The 20,652-nt window shown below is 40.3% G+C and overlaps 1 protein-coding gene across 1 annotated transcript in view; it reads right to left on the minus strand.

Annotated features, from left to right (window-relative positions):
* LOC126253673 (protein FAM135A) overlaps positions 1-20,652 on the minus strand; it is a 615,476-nt gene that overhangs the window by 25,976 nt on the left and 568,848 nt on the right. The window contains exon 14 of the mRNA XM_049955193.1: positions 9,009-9,258. Coding sequence (XP_049811150.1) covers positions 9,009-9,258 — 250 coding nt within the window. The remainder of the gene's footprint in view (positions 1-9,008; positions 9,259-20,652) is intronic.

Below are 20,652 nucleotides of genomic sequence, written 5' to 3' on the forward strand. Positions count from 1 at the left end.
TCATTTACAACACATTAAGCATGGTATACAATATTAAGGCTAGAAAAACACTTTTTGCTACCATTGCAATGGTACCCAGAGGATTTGGATGTTTGATAGTGTACAAAACAAATCTTCACATAATATTGTTCTTTATTAATTATTATTTTATTATTCGTGTTACATTGCAAAGTAAAAGATATGACAGATCAGGAACATTAACTGGTCCATTCTGTATTAATTTCTGTTAAAAAAAATAAGAATAAAATAATTTGATGTATTTTTCCAGCCTCATTTACAAAACTCCCTTTTCTCCATTTCTAAATACTGTGGGTTAGCCCTTTTTCTGCACCTGTCTTCAGTTACACACTAAAAAATAAAAGAAATAAAAAAGCACCACAAAGGTATCAACAGAAAACGCAAAATTGTAAACTTTGGTGGCTGATGGATGAATGTGTGATGCTCCAACACAATTTCACTGCACAGCTGGCAAGAATAGTAAACAGGAGACATGTTGATACCAGGGCATGATCTTTTCACAAATTTCATTCCATGTACTCAGTTGGATAGTAACTAAGCCTCACAGACAGGTGCATGGGCAATATATGCATATGTCAGCATTTGAGAGAGGACATGTAGATGGTCTCAAAGAAGCCAGTTGCAGTAGTCAGCAAATCACTCAACATTTGAACACGAGCGACGCCACTATTCAGCGATGTTGGCAGGAATGGGTGAAGGATGGCTGAACACAGCATCAAGAAGGAAGCAGTCGACCTAGAGAGACGGCAGAACGTGAGGACTGAGAAATTGTCAGAGGGGCACCAGGAGCCCTGGATTCATCATTACCATTCAGCTGATGTGCAACTGGTGCTTCAGTGACCACAAGAACCATTAATAAGTGGCCCACAGAAAGGAGGGGCTGAGCTCACGGTGCCCCTTGCATTGACTACCATTAACCTCTACACGCCAACGAGCCGGTTTGGAGTGGTGTTGGGCACATTTGGCCTGGAATGTCATCAACTGCAGTAGAACTATCTTTAGTGATGAACTGAGCCATGATGACCAGCGAAGAAGCATCTGCAGATGCAACAGACAGCGGCCATATACAACTTTGATTATCATCTGACATACGGCCAAACAGCCAGGAGTCGCAGATGACCATTTTGGTTGTCATCCGTGGCACCCTTACAGCACTGCAGTATGTCAATGATATTCCACACCATGTTTCAGTGTCTTTCATGGAAAGCCACCTGGGGCTTACGCACTTACCAGACAGAACATTCCGACTACCTAACAGATAGCCAGCATGCCCACCTTTGGCACGGATAACAGTGGCGAAGCATCGTGGCAGGGAAGCAATGAGGTCTGTGTAAGCCACTGGAGGGAGTTGGCACCACATCTGCATACGTAAGTCATCTAATTCCTGTAAATTCCAGGGGTGGAGGAGGAAGGGGACAGAGGAGGAGGAAGGGCGGAGGAGGAGGAAAGGAGAGGGGGAGAGCGATGGATCTGATGCCACAGAGGGTCACAACCCAGATGTGTTTGTTAGGGTTCAGATTTGGCAAGTCAAACTTGCCACTGCGTTTCTCGAACCACTCCATCACACACCCAGCCTTGTGACACGGTGCAGTATCTTGCTGAAAAATGCCGCTGCATCGGAAAACGTGATTATCGTGAAGGAGTGTACGTCGTCTGCAATCAGTGTACGATACTCCTTGGCCATCGTGGTGTCTTGCACGAGCTCCAATGGACCCACGGATGAACATGTGAATGTTTCTCAGAGCATAATGGAGCCGCCGCCAGCACGTCTTCAGCCCGCAGTACAGGTTTCGAGGACCTGTTCCCCTGGAAGATGACGGATTCGCACCCTCGCATCAGCATGACGAAGGAGGTGTCGGATTCATCAGACCGTGCAATGCTCTGCCACAGCACGAACATCCAGTACCGATGGTCACGTGCCCATTTTAGTTGTAGTGATAACATTGGTACATGCACGGGTTGTCAGCTGCAGAGCCCACCACTCAGAGTGTTCGATGCACTGTGTGTACAGACACACTTGTACTCTGCCAGATATTAAAGACTGATGTTAGTTCTGTCACAGTTCATCACCTGTCCTGTTCTACCTGTGTGTTCAGCCTATGACGTTCGACATTTGTAATGAGGGGTCAGACTAAGATAGATCGTGCGCCTTCCCCATTCTAAACACGGACAGCACACTCACTGATACTACATGCATCATGCACGAGTCTGTCTGTCAGTCATGCCTCTCCAGATGACACTGCTATTGCTTGAACAGGTTTATATCAATAGTAGATCAGTAGGCATAATGTTATGGCTGATCAGTATATTTCAGCAAAATAATTCCCGTCCACACAAGGCAAGAGTTCCTACTGTTTGTCTTCATGCTTGCCAAACCCCACTTTGGCTGTCAACATCAGTGGATCTATTCCCAATTGGAACATTATGGTCAGGGCCCTCCAGACAGCTTGGGGTTTTGACAACCGGTGTGCCGGTGGACAGAATTTGTCACGATATCCCGCAGGAGGATATCCAACAACTCTGTTAATCAATGCTCAGCTGAATAACTGCTTGCATAGGCACCCTAGATGTACCAACATACTACTGACCACTACTGACCTGGTCAATTTGTAAAAGAATTTTGAATATAGCAACCAATTTTTCTAAAATTGTAACCAGCTGTTTGTCTATATATGTACATCACATCTGCCAATTTCCATCTGATTCTTCCTTCGTGGAGTACCTCTCTCTCTCTCTCTCTCTCTCTCTCTCTCTCTCTCTCTCTCTCTGTGTGTGTGTGTGTGTGTGTGTGTGTGTGTGTGTGTGTGTGTGTGTGTGGGTGGGAGGGTGGTCATGGTTGATACTGTTGTCAGCATCTGGTCAAAATTATTTCAGTGAAGTGACTCTCAGTTCTTTCTGATAAACCATATTCAATGATAAGCAAAAAGACTAATCAAATCCATGTTGCATTTTTCTGCTCCTTCTTGTATTGTTGTGGTCTTCAGTCCAAAGACTGATTCTCCATGCTAGCCTATTCCATGCAAGCTTATTCATCCCTAAATAACTACAAAAACCCATATCTACCTGAACAAGGTTACTGTACTCAAGCCTGTCATCCTTACTTTTAGTCATATTGAGCTATAATTTCTTTTCCCCCCTAATTTGATTCAGTACCTCATCAGTTATATGATCAACCCATCTCCAGCATTCTTTTGCAGAACCAAATTTCAAAGGCTTCTATTCTATTCTCATTTGAACTGCTCGATGCTCATGTTTCTCTTCCCTACAAGGCTATACTCCATATAAATACCTTCAGAACGACTTCCAAACACTTAAATTTATTTTAGATGAGCAAATTTCTCTTTTCCATAAATGTGTTTTTTGCTATAGCCAGTCTGCGTTTAATAATCTGCTGCCATCATCAGTTTCTTACTGCCCAAATAGGAAAGGTCTTACGTTACTACCGAGCGAGGTGGCGCAGTGGTTAACACACTGGACTCACATTCGGGAGGACGACGGTTCAATCCCGTCTCCAGCCATTCTGATTTACGTTTTCCGTGATTTCCCTAAATCGTTTCAGGCAAATGCCGGGATGGTTCCTTTGAAAGGGCACGGCCGATTTCCTTCCCCATCCTTCTGTAACCCGAGCTTGTGCTCTGTCTCTAATGACCTCGTTGTCGACGGGACGTTAAAAAACACTAACCTAACGTTATGTTATTGACAGTGTCTCAATTTCTAGTCTAACCCCTACATCACCACCTGATTTAATTTGACTACACTCCATTAAAATTGTTTTACTTCTGTTGATGTTAATCTTATAATCTTTTTTCAAGACCCTATCCATTCCATTCAGCTGCTCTTCCAAGACCTTTGTCATATCGACAGAATTATAAGGCCATCAAGAGATTTCAAATTTTTTATTTATTTTTTCCTTGAATTTTACTTCCCTTTCTAGAGTTTTCCTTGGTTTCTTTTAATGCTTGGTCATTGTACAGATTGAAAACACCAGAAATATGCTACAGTTGCATCCCACTCCCTTCTGAATTATGGCTTCCCTTTCATGTTCTGAGACTCTTACAATTGCAGTTTGGTTTCTGTACAAGTGGTATAATGTGTAGTCCACTCAATGTTGTCAAAAGCTTTCTTTAAATCCACAAATTCTTTAAAATGTAGGCTTGCCTTTCTTCAACCTATCTTCCAAGAGAAGTCTATGGTCAGTACTGCTTCGCGTGTTCCTACATTTGTCTAGGATCCCAACAAATCTTCCCAAGGTTTCCTTCTGTCAGATTTTCCATTTCCTATAAATAATTCAAGTCAATATTTTGGATCCATGACTACTTAAACTGATGGTTCAGTTGTATTCACATCTGTTAACACCCACCTTCTTTGGAATTGGAATTATTACATTCTTCTTCAAGTCTGAGGACATTTCACCCATCTCATCTATACAGAGCGCGTTCGATAAGTAATGTGACCAATTTTTTTCTGAGGCAACAGTACACCACAGCGTGTTGTAACTGGCTGGGCTAAGTGGAGGGAGGTGTTAGCTTCAAAATGCTCTTTGTCTCATTCGGCTGCAAGCTGCCAGAGAATCAGGACGTGCATTACCGTCAACCCCATTTTGAGTTTATGTAACAGGGTAGAATGGATCATTCTGTAGAGCAACAGTACGCTATCAAATTTTGCGTTAAACTTGGGAAGTCCGCCACCGAAATGTTTCCATTACTTCAACATGCCTTTGGGAATTATTGCTTGTCCAAATCAAGTTTTCTGATGGTGCAAGTTTTTCATGGAGTGCTGAGGGGAGATCACTGACGAACCTCACAGTGGACGGCCATCAACCACACGAGTCGACGAAAACGTGATGTGTTTGCGCAGTTGTTTGAACTCTGACAGATGGCTGAGCCTTCAATTGATAGCACAAACTCTAAACGTGTCAAAAACAACCATTTTCCGCATTGTGACTGAAAATTTGAACATGAGAAAGGTATGTGCCAAACCCGTCCCAAAAGTGTTAACTGACGAACACAAGCACACGCGAGTGCTTCGGTGCCGAGAAATGTTGGAAATGTTTGAAAATGATCCTCATTTTTTAAACTTGGTTGTCACTGGTGATGAGTCGTGGATTTTTTAGTACGACCCTGAGACAAAAGGGCAAAGTTCAGAGTGGCACACCCCATCATCGCCCCGTCGCAAGAAGGCACGCATGAGCAATCCCAGGATGAAAACCATGCTCATTGTCTTATTTGATGTCAGAAGCATTGTCCGCCATGAATTCGTACCTACTGGGACTACAGTGAACTCAGCTTTCTACTTGGGAGTGCTCGAAAGACTGAAAAGGAGGGTCTCGCGCTGCCGAAGCAACATCAAGGACACATGGAAAGTTCACCATGACAACGCGCCGAGTCACAGCGCCTTCATTGTCAACGACTTCCTGGCCAGGATCAAGACCCCACTGGTTTCCCAGCCTCCCTACAGTCCTCACCTGGCTCCCGCTGACTTTTTTTGTTTCCTCAGTTAAAAGGAGTCATGAAAGGAAAACATTGGGACATGATTGAAAGCATACAGGCACTTGTTACATCAGCTCTAAAGGACATTCCGGAAAAGGCATTCCAGGATGCCTTCCAGGCATGGAAACACCGCCTCCAGAAGTGTATCGATGCAAGAGGGTGCTATTTTGAAAATTTTTTATTATTTGTACGAATATATTCAATAAATGATTTTTTATGAATTTGGTCCCATTACTTATGGAACGCACCTTGTATTGCACTCCCGGTGGAATATTTCTGTCATAGCTGGCTCTCCAAAGGATCTCAATAATTATGAAGGGACATCGTCAAATCCAGCAGATGTGTTCCAACTTAGGTCCTTCAATGCTCTGTCCATCTTTTCTCTCAGTATTATATCTCTCATCTGACTTTCATTTACTTCCTTTTCCCCATTTCACAAGACAACCTGCCAGTTCATTTGCCTTGTACAGCTCTACTATACATTCCTTCCATCTTTCAGCTTTACCTTCTTTGCTTGGTTGATTCATACTGCCGCTTCTATCTTCTCCCCAGTCATGCAAAATTTCAAGGGCATTGGATTTCTCCTGTAACCATAAGCGTTTAGTCATTCTGCTTTTCCTGTCAATCTCATTGTTTTATATGTGTGTATTCTCTTCCATCTGCTTCATATGCTGATTTTTTATATTTTTCTCCTTTCATCAGTTAACATTAATGTCTCCTGTGTTATCCAAGGATTTCTACTAGACATTGTCTTCTTGCCTACTGAATTCTCTACGCCCAAGTCCATCAATTCATTACCTATTGTATTCCTCTCCCCCATTTCAGTCCAATGTTGTCTAATGTTCGTTCTGCAACTCTTAATAGTCTCTGATACCTTTTATTTATATGGGACCCACTACTTTGTTTTCTACCTTTTTTGCAAATTCTTCAGTTTTAACCTGCAGTCTATAACCAATAAATTATGGTCAGAGTCCTCATCTGCCTCTGGAAATGTGTTACACTTTAAAACCTGGCTTCAGAATCTGTGTATTACCATTATATAATCAATCTGAAACCTTACATGATTCTTAAATCAAGTGTCAGTGGTGATTAACTTACCCTCTGTGCAAAATTCTACGAGGGGGCTCCCTCTTTCATTCCTTCCCCCAGTCCATTTTCTCCTACTATTTTCCTTCTCTTCCTTTTCCTGCATTAACATCTAGACCACCATCACAATTAAATTTTCCTATCTGATCATACATTCTTTCAGTCATCATCTGTGGACATAACTGGCATACACCCAGCCACTCCAAACAGTTTTGACACTGGATTAATGAAAAACAGAGATATGTTAAAATCGTGGTTTTAATGTGTCAAGTGTTCTATACAGTCTCCCTCCACTTGTGTACAATGCACAGAAGGTTCATACAACACTGTGAAACAGTTAGGAAAGTAGATTTTTGGGACACTTTTCAACTCGCTTGTTACACTGGCTTAAATGTCTGTCAGTCATTAGATCATTGGGCCATAATGTGAATTTCACGATTTAGTCATTTTGTAGCATGTTCATATTGATATATCTCATCACCTGCAATGATTTTTTCCAGAAAAAAAAAAAAGATACTCGAATTTTGCATTTCAATCTAGCTGCGGCAGGCAGCCGCACATCGTTGTTTTGGCTCAGGAGTGAAGATGTGAGGGACAAACTTTGCACACACTTTTCTCTTCTTCAAAACATTCTGGAGATTTTTCTGAGATGTTACTCCACTGTGATTTGTTACACAACATTGCGCAGTACATTCCCACATCTATTCCTTAAAACTGCCTGCTCACAGCTTTCTGGGCAAATGCTCATCTGTTGGTTACAGTTGTTAGTTCAAACTGCCACAGTATTTACTGTACAGATGATGCTTGTACATCAGTAATACAATCAGTTTAGGAACGTTTTGGATGGATGGTTTACACTTGCTCTACCGTGACAGGTGCTGGCTTCATGTCTATCACGGCTACAATAAAGCATTCCTATGGTGTATAGTAGCCTACCTGCGTTCCCATTTTCTATTCATTGTTAGACCTGCTTCTGTGTTACCCTTATTTCTTTTTGTAATTACAATCGTACAGTCACCTGACCTGAAGTCAGGTTCTTTGTGCCACTGGACTTCACTAAACTCCACTACATCTAGCTTCAACTTATCCAATTTGCTTTTTAAATTCACTAATCTACCTACACAATTAAAGGGTCTAACATTCCACATTCTGATCTGTAAATGCCAGTTTTGTGTTTCCTGGAAATTTTACACTTCCCCATAGTTCCCACATTGAGACATGAACAGGGGTCTATTTTACTTCTGGAATATTTTACCCAAGAGAATGCCATCATCATTGAGCAATACAGTACAGCTGCATACCCTCAGCTGTGGTTTCTCCTTGCTTCCAGGTATTTGCAGTAACAGCACAGTGAGGTCATGTTAGCCGATGTTAAAAGACCAATCAGTCAATCATCCAAATTGTTGCTACTGCAACTATGGAAAAGGCTGCTGCCTTTCTTCATGAGCCACAAGTCAGTCGGTTCCTCTACAGATAAGACCTCCAGTGTGGTTACATCTGTGGTATGACTGTCCGTCTCACTGAGGCACCCAAGCCATCCCTTCTTGGCAAATTCACAGACCTTCATGGGGCTTTGTCCTACTTACATAGTGCTATAAGTCCAATTGGTTAACATTAGTGTATATCCAAACTTATCTGGCAACCATTTATTTTACTTTCATAATTCACAAGGACAGGCCATATTATTATTGCATATCACTGCATTCATAATTATATTACATCACATTTTTTCCATTATACTGTGACAAGCGAGGAGAATGAGTTTTGAGCTATTTATTTTCATCTTAACCAAAATGAAGGTCGATGATTATCTGAATGTTTGGATGCCACATTCGTGGGAAAATTTATAAAAACTGTAGCGAACATGAGGAGGTGCAATTTAGTTAATTGAATAGCATGATAAGGAGTTTTACATGAGGCTCCTTCATGCCAAGAAGTAAAAATACAACTAATTATGTTAATTTCTAAAACTTATTCTACATTTATGGAGAGTTCAGTTTAATTCCAAAAACAGTACCTTCCATTCTAAAGCTAACACACAAAATCGAATATGACCTGACATAATATTGTAAATAAAATTCTTAGGTTTGTAACGGCTTACATTAGTTCTCCACTTGCAAAGACATAGAAAGATTATAAATGGAGTAGGAGGTGAAAGACGAAGAAAAAAGAAAAAAAGTAGCAAAAAACTGCTTCCCCAACAAAGAACAATCAGTGAGCCAATAAAAACACATGTTCTCTAGATTGGTTCATGGTTCCCCTTTTGGGTGAGTACAGGATGTTTGTTTATTTTTATTAGTAGTTGATTTCATTTTTGACTCTTTTGCTGCATTATAAAAAATTTCAGTTTTCTAAAAACATTATGTATTTGCAATATTAAAATAATATATGAATAATAAATAGCATTTAACATACCCATGTTGACAAGGCCGCTGTTATTGTACAGCGTGCCAAGATGAGGCCCTGACAATGAAAGAAACGTGTGCAGACGAGGCAGCAGGTGCTTCATCTGAGGGCGTGTGATTGCTGATCGTATAATGATGTTCCCCAGTGAATGGCCAATGAAGCTTATCTTTGCCGGATTAAGTCCACAGGCCTCCACATGATACAGGATCTCTGCGACCAACTTGTCCGTCAGCGTATCAAAATCGGAGAATGTATCACCCTGTTAATTTGGAAAAATCGTATTCACATTTTCATAAATATTTAAATCAAATTTAGCTGGTCTTTCAACTAGATGTGATCATCACTTATTGAGCCAATAAAACAATCTCACTTTTTGCATTTAAAGTCCACAAACTCAGAAAAATAGACACTAGACGAACAAAAATCAATAGATAGTCTTCATGAGGTGCTCTACATTCACATAAACTAATAGACTGGCAGATACTTGATTCACATTGCAGAACACTAGTATCAGTATTCTGATAACTGGGACTTCACATTTGCCCATCAGATTTTGCTGCATCATATTTTTAAATTTCCATTCATAAATTCTGCAACACCAAGTTGTTCGAAGTTTCCAACAAATAAGTCCTTCGTGAAGTAACTTAAAATCTTCAGTCTCATAGTATGATAAATTATCATAAATAAGTAAGAGAAATTTTAAAAATAAAGTATCCTGTAGAATAATTTTTGACCATTTTTCTGAAAAAAGAATCAAGAAGTGCTGTTAAGGTGCATTTATTGAAGAAATATGTAAATAAATTTTGTTACAACTGACAACCTTGTGGTTTTTTAAAACTGTAATTCCACACGCCAAATGTGTAAACATACTTACAATGTCAAAACTATTAAGGAATAAGCCAAGGTATCCTGTAAAATCCTGAGGAAAGTGTTTTTGGGGCATGTTACTAGAGTAACAGGAAAAATGACATTCCAGTTTCCTAGTCGTATGACAAAACAAACATGTATGATGCTCAACTGTTGGAGCTCCAGAAATGGCCATTCAGTTAATATAAATATGAGAAAAAGAATTTGAAATGTCTTTGCACTTTTGTTTGCTGCAATCTGTTTTGCAATGAGCCAATGCCAGTGCAAGTTGTTTAGTTCCAGCATAATATATTGTACCTCCTGGAATACAAATGATTTACACACAAATAAAGTGCAATTACAATAAAAAAGTAGCGAAGTGAAGTATAACTTCATAGCTGTGGACTCTCATTCAAAGAGTGGGAGATATTCATAGATCAGAGCACAGTCTTCCAGGATTGGTAACTTTTTTCAGTGTCTTTAAGAATGTTACAGCATTATAAATTCAGACCTACAATGTGGTTATCACTTACATACAATGATATTGTTTTCCATATTTCAGCCATTTTCCATCTTCTAGTGCACCTTACTGCTGCCTGACAGTGAAATAAACACAAATTGGCAATTAGCAAATGGATCTGAATAAAACTAGTACTTGTAAATGGGAAATAATTAGTTTTAAAAGGTGGGAGTCTGCAATTCAACTGCAGTGAATTTTGCATAGAGCAGTAGTGCTTGCTCTGACTATCGACTGAAATTGTCACCAGACATTTTTGTGAAGGTAAGTAACTTCAAACCATGTCAGCCCATGGAGTGAGAGTCATTAACAAAACAAAATTTTGTGCCTGACAATACTGGCGGGTGAAAATGATGAATGAATGCATATAAAATGGAACCAAATTTTGTACTCTAATCAGTTCAGATTTAATGCTGAGCTGACAACCAACTATTTGCACAGTCCAGTCATATTAATGTGCCCACCGCCTACACTGAAGAGTCAAAGAAACTGGTACACCTGCCTAATATCATGCAGAGCCCCCGTGAGCACGCAAAAGTGCCACAGCATGACGTGCCATGGACTCGACTAATGTCTGAAGTAGTGCTGGAGGGAACTGACACCACAAATCCAGCAGGGCTGTCCATAAATCCGTAAGAGTAAGACGGGGTGGAGACCACTTCTGAACAGCATGTTGCAAGGCATCCCAGGTATGCTCAATAATGTTCATGTCTGGCCAGCAGAAGTGTTAAAGTCAGGAGAGTGTTCCTGGAGCCACTCTGTAGCAATTCTGGACATGTGAAGTGTCACATTATCCTGCTGGATTTGGCTCAAATGATTCAAATGGCTCTGAGCACTATGCGACTTAACTTCTGAGGTCATCAGTCGCCTAGAACTTAGAACTAATTAAACCTAACTAACCTAAGGACATCACACACATCCATGCCCGAGGCAGGATTCGAACCTGTGACCGTAGCGGTCGCTCGGCTCCAGACTGTAGTGCCTAGAACTGCATGGCCACTCTGGCCGGCTTGCTGGATTTGCCCAAGTCCATCGGATGCAAGTGATCAGACAGGATGCTTATGTATGTGCCATCTGTCAGAATCATATCGAGACAAATCAGGAGTCCCATGTCACTCCAACTGCACACGCCGCACACCATTACAGGGCCTCCACCAGCTCAAACAGTCTCTGCTCACATGCAGGGTCCATGGATTCATGAGGTTGTCTCTGTACCCATATACATCCATCTGCTCAATACAATTTGAAATGAGACTCATCCAACCAGACAACATGTTTCCAGTCATCAATGGTCCAATGTCAGTGTTGACAGGCCCATGCGAGGCATAAAGCTTTGTGCCGTGCAGTCATCAAGAGTACACGTGTGAGCCTTCGGCTCTGAAAGCCCATATTTATGATGTCTCCCTGAATGGTTCGCACACTGACACTTGCTGATGGCTCAGCACTGAAATCTGCAGCAATTTGTGGAAGAGCTACACTTCGATCACATTGCACGATTCTCTTCAATCGTCATTGGTCACGTTCTTGCAGTATCTTTTTCTGGCCAGATCGATGTCGGAGATTTGATGTTTTACCAGATTCCTGATATTCAAGGTACACTCGTTAAATGGTAGAACGGGAAAATCCCCACTTCTTCACTACCTCGGAGATGCTTTGTCCCATCCCTCATGCGCCAACTATAACACCATGTTCAAACTCACTCAGACCTCGATAACCTGCCATTGTAGCAGCAGTAACCAATCTAACAACTGCGCCAGACACATGTTGTCTTATATAGGCATTGCCAACCACAGCAGCATATTCTGTCTGTTTACATGTCTCTATATTTGAATACACTTGCCTCTGCCAGTTTCTTTGGTGCTTCAGTGTATGTGCAGTAACCATTCACAGTCGGCAGGTGGCAGCACCACATAAAGTGTGACTGATGGGGGAGGCAGAGAGTGCAGTCATTGTCATAATGTGGAAATGGGGCAATTTCTCTAACATCCCAAAGGGCATTATCATTGGCTTTCAGGCCATGCATGGGAGCATTTCCAAAACAGGTAAGTTTGTACACTGTTCATGTGCCGCTGTGGTTGAAGTATACCGTGCATGAAAAATGATGTTAGCCAAAACATGTGCCACGGCAACTGTGGTGCACAACGGACCATAGGTGACACAGATGAACGATGTCTGCAGAGATGTGTATGGGCAAATAGACATTCACCTGTTGAGCAACTGACCACCCAGATTAAGCAAGAGGAATCTCCTCAATGACCATTCAGTGAACGTTGCTGCATATGGGCCTCCACAGCAGGCACTTGGTTCAAGGACCCATGCTGACTGCTGTTCATTGATGACAAAGGCTGGAATCTGCTCATCAAGGCCGCAACTGGGCGTCCAATGAGTGGCAACAGATGACCTTTTCAGATGATTCATGTTTTATGCTCCACCCTAAAGAGGGCTGTTGGAATGTATGGTGCAAAAGGTCTGTCCGGGAATGGATCACCACAAGTATGCATCTATCCAGGGAGACCGTGTCTATGCAGATTGTTTTTCTTCACCATGACAGCACCTACCAGCAGAACAATGCAATGTGACATACCACTCGCAGTGTACATGCACCGTTCAAAGTGCACCAGGATGAGTCAACTCTACTCCCCTAACCCTCGAACTTGCCAGATTTAAACCAAATCGAGAATTTGTGGGATCACCTCCATCAGGCTCTCTGTGCCATGGATTGTCAGCACTGGAGTTGGCGTGGCTCCACATCCTTGTTGGTACCTTTCAGAACCTCACTGTCACACTTCCTGCATGTCTCACAGCTGCAAAGAGGCCACATTAACATGACTGGACAGTGTCCATGTAATAGCTGTGCAGAATGTGAAACAGTGAAGTTTAATAATGATGTGATATGATAGTGTGAGCAGTAATCAACAATGGTGGATATGTGGAACAAGCAACTGACAGTTTTTAGTTACTAAACTGTGTTAGGATGTATAGCATAGCAAATGGCAGTTGCTTTCTTTTTGTGAATGACACATCTTCTAGTCTCCACAAAGCTTAGTTGTGACAACAGGCTACAGGGTGAGGATATCACTCAAATGCTATGCCTCCCAGACTTGAATCTGTTGAACATGTCTATGAATTGCTTGAAAGAAAATGTACTGTGCCCAAATCAACATCTCGTATGGTGACTACAGGCTGGAGAAGTTTCTTCTTCAAAATTGTCAAAATGTCCTTAGGAACTTATCAACAATATCTTTGAATCTGTACAAAGGACTACAGCCCATATAGGTGAGCTCACTCCATAATCAGAGGGAGTACCTACAGTTGCAATACATATGTTACAACAAACATTTTTGAGTTATTCCAGCAGTGCAAAAACTATCTTCTCATACAGAGAAAGTTACAGAGCACCTACATCAGTATATTCAAATATATTATTCTGTGTCTAAAACTATACCCCCTATCTAAGATGCTTGTGTACAATCAATCTGACCAGGGAGTTTTTTCTTCTGTTGTTCATCCTTTTCACATGCATCATCTTGTAAGTAAATCTGCCGTGATCATTCTTCTGATTAGTCCCGTGTTTTAGGAAGTGTTCACTGTACATTTCAAATATTTTAACATAGAGTCCCTAACATGATGAGATTTTCAGAGCAGCTATGAACTAATTATAAACAGTCTCTATCTGGGGAAAGTTCAGAAGATGGAGAGGACAATGTTGAACTAAGTGAGCATCTTACAGATTCAGATGTGGTTGCCTCTTCAACTGACGATTCCTCAAATTCATTTGTTACTAAAGATTGCTACGTGAGTAATTATGGACAGACTGGATGGCAAATGAAACCATTTAGTCACAGGGGAAGACCCAAAAGCAACAACATAATTTTTTATAAACCAGGCACTTTAGCGTTAGTGGAAATCTTTTCTCTATTTTTGTCATAAATTGATGGATGACATTTTTATGTTCAGTAATTTGCACATTATCAACAGTCATGGGTAGTTTTACAGATAGTGTGCCGCAAAAGATAGACTGTGTGAAGGTGAATGGCTTTCCCTTTGAAAAAGGGATGGGAAGCTTTGTAAGTTCCTACGTATGTCAAAGATCCGTAAGATACAGATGGGCCTGATGTATGTGCAGTTACTATGACATACAAGATTCCTGATTTTACTTTGGTGTATCTCGTTTGGTGATAAAAACCTTATAAATGAGAGGAAAAAGACTAACAAGTTCACCACTGTTCCTGAACTTATCATACCAATTCAACAAAAGTATGAGGCATTTTCACAAGAAAAGGTAATAAACAACTCTGTAGGTATAATTGAAGTCTTTACTCCACAGTGTCCTTCAGTTCATCAACCAAGTTGAAATGCTTCCCTTTGAGACTCTTCTTTAGCAGATCAAGCACATGGAAGTTGCAGGGTGACATGTCTGCACTGTATGGTGGATGCCCAAGCTGCTCCCACTTGAAATTGGCCATTACACTTAGTGTCACCTTTGAGAGATGTGAACTTGCATTATCATGGAGCAGAATCACTCCCTCTGTGAGAAGTCCACGCCATTTGCTGTTGATGGACTTACATAAGCTACACAGAGCCTTACAGTACACGTCATGGTTTATGATTTTTCCGTGCTCGAGGAATCTGATGAGTACCACACCTCAGACACTGAAAAAGACATTGAGCATCACTTTGACTGCTGAGGGCATAGGTCTGAATTTTTTAGAGGGATTCGAGCATGCACGGAGGCTTTCCGACAGTCGTTCTTCCCGCGAACCATACGCGACTGGAACAGAAAAGGGAGGTGATGACAGTGGCACGTAAAGTGCCCTCCGCCACACACCGTTGGGTGGCTTGCGGAGTATAAATGTAGATGTAGATGTAGATGTAACAATGCATGCATGCTTCCATTTCCTGGATGCCTCAATATGTCATCCCAAAGTGGCATATACAAATTTAAATTGGTTTGCTTGTTATGATGTTTCGTATCTTTTCATTCGAGTAGTTCTTTTAAATGAAGTTGAAACACTTTGGGAGAATAGGTGACAACTGATGAGCAACTCATTCCATTTTGAGGAGGATGTTTCTTCCAACAATATCTGCCCAAAAAGCCAAACAAATATGGAAGACTATTTTTATCTTATTTACTTTGAAATACACATAGGCACACTGCACAAACCTTCAGAAATAGTGTAACATTTTATTATTCCTCTAGTAAGTTATGGCAGGAATGTAACTACTGATAACTGGTACACCATCATGCCTCTTGCAATAATTCTACTAGAAAAAAGTTTGACATCGGGTGAAACATTATAGACAAGATGTCCCTCTACAATTTTTGCCAAATAAACAAATAACTGTAGCTTCACGTTCGTTTGTTTTTAAAAAAGATGTAAGAATGTACTCATATGTTCCAGCCAAACTATGATCTGTTGTACTCATTTTCACTATGCTATGAAAGATCGATGAAGACATAGGCTCTCAGAAAAACTCTCAAGTTATAATGTCTTATAACTATACAACAGGTGGAGAAGACATTTGTGATGAGTTATGCACTAATTACAGTACTGACAAAAGAAAAAGAAGAAGAAGAAGAAGAAGAAGAAGAAGAAGATGATGATGATGAAGAAGAAGAAGGTGGCCATTACAAGTATTTTTTCATTTGGTAAATGTGTCTGCTCCGAATTCATACAAGGACATGCTGAAAAGTAATGCCTCCATTTTTTTTAAAGAGAAAACTTTTAAAGTTTTCTAAATAAAACAAACATTATTAATGTTCTACATCTTTATTCTTCACATCTACATGTTTCTTTCTCAGCACAGCCACCGTGGTGACAGAACACATTTCTCCAAACGAGAGACCAGTTTCTTGATAATGTCACTATATAATGTTTGACTTTGTTGACAGAGCCACAGGCTCACCTCTGCTTGCACAGCTTCATCATTATAAACGTGAAGTCCCTGAATGTGTTATTTAAGTTTTGGAAACAGATGAAAATCAGATGGGGACAAGTCAAAACTGACTGGAGAATGATTGACAACGGTGAACTCAAGGCATCATACTGTTGCAGTGCTTGTGTGTGGTCTGGTATTGCCATGCTGAAAGAGAAGGTCCTCCAGGTGTGAATGAAATCTTTGAATTTAGCAATCAATTACAGCACACAGTTTTGTTACACACCACCATGTTGTACACTACAATTGTTCAGTTTTTCAAAAGCCCTCTAGTATCAGGGGGCTGCAAATATGTAGACATGAAAAATAAAGATGTAGAATGTTAGTAACGTTTGTTTTATTTAAAAAGCTTTAAGACTTTCCGCTTAAAAAATTCAGAGGCGTTACTTCTGAGCACACCATTTTGTATACTTTTTGGAATGAGCTCAGGTAATAAAGTTACACAATGAATTTCTGAAGAATGTGGCTAAGGATTTACTATTCGGCTATGTTGCCCAAAGACTGAATGGTTCCCATGGGCACCAAATCTATGACGAATAAATAAAGCTCTTCATCTAGCATAGCAAGGAATTGGTGCCAGTATGTAAAGATGTGTAGAACAGGACCAGCTACCATTGCCTAGCAAGAGAAGAATATGTCACATGTACCAAAGCATAAATTACATCAAACATTCCACAGTATGTGTGATTTGTTCCAAACATGTATGTAAACATCACACTAAAATGATCTGCACGTCCTGCGAAGATGAGAAAAAATAATGAATATTTTATGCCTTATAACATGAAAAACATTACGTCACTATCTTAAGAGGTTACTGAAATTAGTTTTCCAGAAATATAAGATGATCTAAGTATTACTGAAATGTTTACTATCCTTTTAACTCTTTCATTACCATTGGGACCTATGTGTCCCATGATAGGTACCCAGAGAACCAGTGGAAATTTGCTGAATGTTATTCCTAAGCATCAGTATCTTAATGTTAAAGGGAAGCCTGCTAATAGCTTGCTGAGTTAAGCCTGCTAATGGTCTGCTAAATTCTTGTAATAACAGATTGCACCTATAGGTTTTGCTGTCTTCAAGTTTCATTGTCAACCCTTTACTCCCTAGATGTCTCACCATAAAAAAATTCCATCAACTGATTTTCTTATCCTTCTTGTATGCCAAATAATTGCATTGGGAAACAAAGATGTGATTATCAAGAGGAGGAGAGCTGCTGGACACCCAACTGCTGTATACAAATCTGTGGTGAACATTGGTGATCACCTACCAACTGAAGGTGAAACAAGAAGAAGGTGTGCAAAGATGTGCTAAGAGAAAGAAGGAAACTACAAAAACTGCATTATGCACCTTGTGCCAAGTTATTTTGTGCAAAAACCATTTCACACACTATCACAAGTCAGCACTATCACTTGTCTTCTTCTTTGGATTTATTTGATTCACACAAAAAATGATATGAGCATTGATTGGTGTTATATCCATTAGAGCACAGAATATCCCCAATGACCATCTTCTTGTCACCTAGAATGAAATTTTCACTCTACAGCGGAGTGTGCGCTGATATGAAACTTCCTGGCAGATTAAAACTGTGTGCCGTACCGAGATTCGAACTCGGGACCTTTGTCTTTCGCGGGCAAGTGCTCTACCGACTGAGCTACCCAAGCACGACTCATGCCCCGTCCTCACAGCTTTACTACTGCCAGTACCTCGTCTCCCACCCTCCAAACTTTACAGAAGCTCTCCTGCGAACCTTGCAGAACCAGCACTCCTGAAAGAAAGGATATTGCGGAGACATGGCTTAGCCACAGCCTGGGGGTAGAACACTTGCCCACGAAAGGCAAAGGTCCCGAGTTCGAGTCTCGGTCCGGCACACAGTTTTAATCTGCTAGGAAGTTTCTTGTCACTTGTCTGGCAGAATACTGTGAAGACTCCTCTCTTTGTTACAGTGTAATCTAAAAGTATCTCTGGTTTACTCGAAGCTTTTCAATGGTTCCAAAATAGCGCATAGTTGAAAGTATTAAAATTAACCCCCCTGCCCTTTCTCAGCACATAAGAAACTTACGTCACACCATTCTGGAAACAATGGAATGGGCAGCTCTATGTTTCTCAGGCAAAAATTCTCATATGATCTTGTTTTTCTTTCTTTCTCAGAGTACCAATGCATGTTTTGGTGCCAGTATCGTCCCTGAGTGACTGAATGCATTATTGCAATTTGCTTATTGATTCTAAGACCAAAACCTCTTGGTACGATATTGCAGTGCCTGTGTTGTTCAGAAGTTCAATGCCATGTTCCTTCGGACATTGCATGCACGTCTGAAGGAATATGCACTGCGGCGACTACAGCAATTATGAAATAGATGAAATATATTCGCAGTTGTGAATATCGACAATCATTAGCTGTGTAATGGAATGACGACAATGAAAATTTGTGTCGGACCAGATCTTGAACCCAGATTTCCTGCTTATAACGAGTGGTCGCGTTACCATTAGGTTATTCAAGCACGATTCACAAGTAGACCCAAGCTCCCATATACCGGTAGGTCATAAACCATGTGTCTACAACCTGCACTCATAAGCCCATTATGTATATTCCTGTATGGGGTAAGACATTTTAATTGAAAGTTGCAGCCTGGTATTGGCAGATAAGTACAATATTGCAGTGCCTGTGGTTAAGAAGAACAATGCGATGTTCCTTTGGATATGCCTGCCATTACACACACACTGCAGTATCGTATTTATCTGCTGATACCAGGCAAGAGACTTTCAATTAAAATGTTTGCCTTGAATGGGAATATACATAATGAGTGTACAAGTGCAGGTTGTAGACACAAGGTTGACGATATTTGGAAATTTGGGTCTACCCACAATTGTGCTTGTATGGCCTAATGGTAAGGTGATCACTTGCAATAAGCAGGAAATCCAGGTATGGCACAGATTTTTTTATTGTCATCATTTCATTATATACTGATGGTTGTCCACATTCGCAACTGTGAATACATTTCATGTAAAACCTCTTAGGGTTTTAAGTCAGATTCGATGGAAAAATTTTACTAAAGCTACCAAATGTGCTTCTCTCATTTCTCTCCTTACACTTATTTTCACTTTGTTCAGCTTTTGTTTGTCAGCTAGGTTGTGTCTTAGTGAATTTGCAATGAGGCTCTCTTTGTTTGTGTAGTAGTGTCCTAACACTGTTATTGAACCATGGTGGATGTTTCCCATCCCTTAAGTACTTGTCAGGAACATACCTGTCTAAAGCATATTGAATCATGCTTTTGAATTTTTTCCATTTGTGCTCTACATTTTCATCCTCAACACTGAATATTCAGTGTTGACTATTCAAATACTCAACAATTTGTATCCTGTCATTCCTAGTGAGCAAACTTTTCTTAACATTCCTTGCAATACCCATAGTCATAGATATTATCACTACCTTATCATCACTGATGCCATACATTAACTGATCAAGAAAGTGTTAACTGATCAAGAAAGGTCACATCTGTTTGTTGCTAGAAGATCTAAGATGTTACCTTCACAAACTGGTTCTTTAACTATCCTGCTCAAAAAATTTTTGGAAAAGACATTCAGAATAATCACACATGAATTACTTGTGTGGCACCAGTTTTGATTGCATGACTCCCATTCTACACCTGGCAATCTGAAGTAACACCCCCCCACCCAATTACAGTAGCATGATCAAGAAATTTATTAACAAAAACCACCTTGTTTCAGTTACAATGCATTTGGTGATGCAGCCTATAAAATGATTTATTTCCAATTTCAATACAAAACATGGAAATAGCCTTCAATTTACAAGTGGAATCATCTCCTATATGTGGTACTTAATGACTGTTTACCTATCTGACAAAATTAACTGTTTGCGAAAGCAGAAAGCAAGATGACAGAACTGTGTTGTAGGTGTGTTTTGTCACAAACTATCTCCATGAATTCAATTTATTTGCCTCCACTGTACAGTTTTCAGTATAGAGCAATAACAGTCAAGAAAATTATGAGCTTGATGGGTTCTGGGAGTGTAATTTTGTGAAGGTAAAACTGGGACTACAATAAAGCAAACAGCAACCAAGAAGATTAGTTTGACAACTGAGGCAAGCTTTAGAAAATGTAAAAATGTATTCTTTTATTTAACGTTCGTAATTTCTGGGTTTTGAAACAGCCCATTTGGGAAAGAAAATATGGTGTCTCAAAGACTACAGCACAGTGAACACGACAGAATAATGTTATTAATCACTACTATAGTGCGTTTTGATTACCAAGGGTTTCATTACAAAAGGAAGAGGAGAGCATGCTTGTCTGGAATCTTAATAAGCAATAATAATTTTGAAAAATTATAGGAACTAC

This window comes from Schistocerca nitens, chromosome 4 (genome assembly GCF_023898315.1).
Source record: "Schistocerca nitens isolate TAMUIC-IGC-003100 chromosome 4, iqSchNite1.1, whole genome shotgun sequence".
NCBI classification, from domain to species: domain Eukaryota; kingdom Metazoa; phylum Arthropoda; class Insecta; order Orthoptera; family Acrididae; genus Schistocerca; species Schistocerca nitens.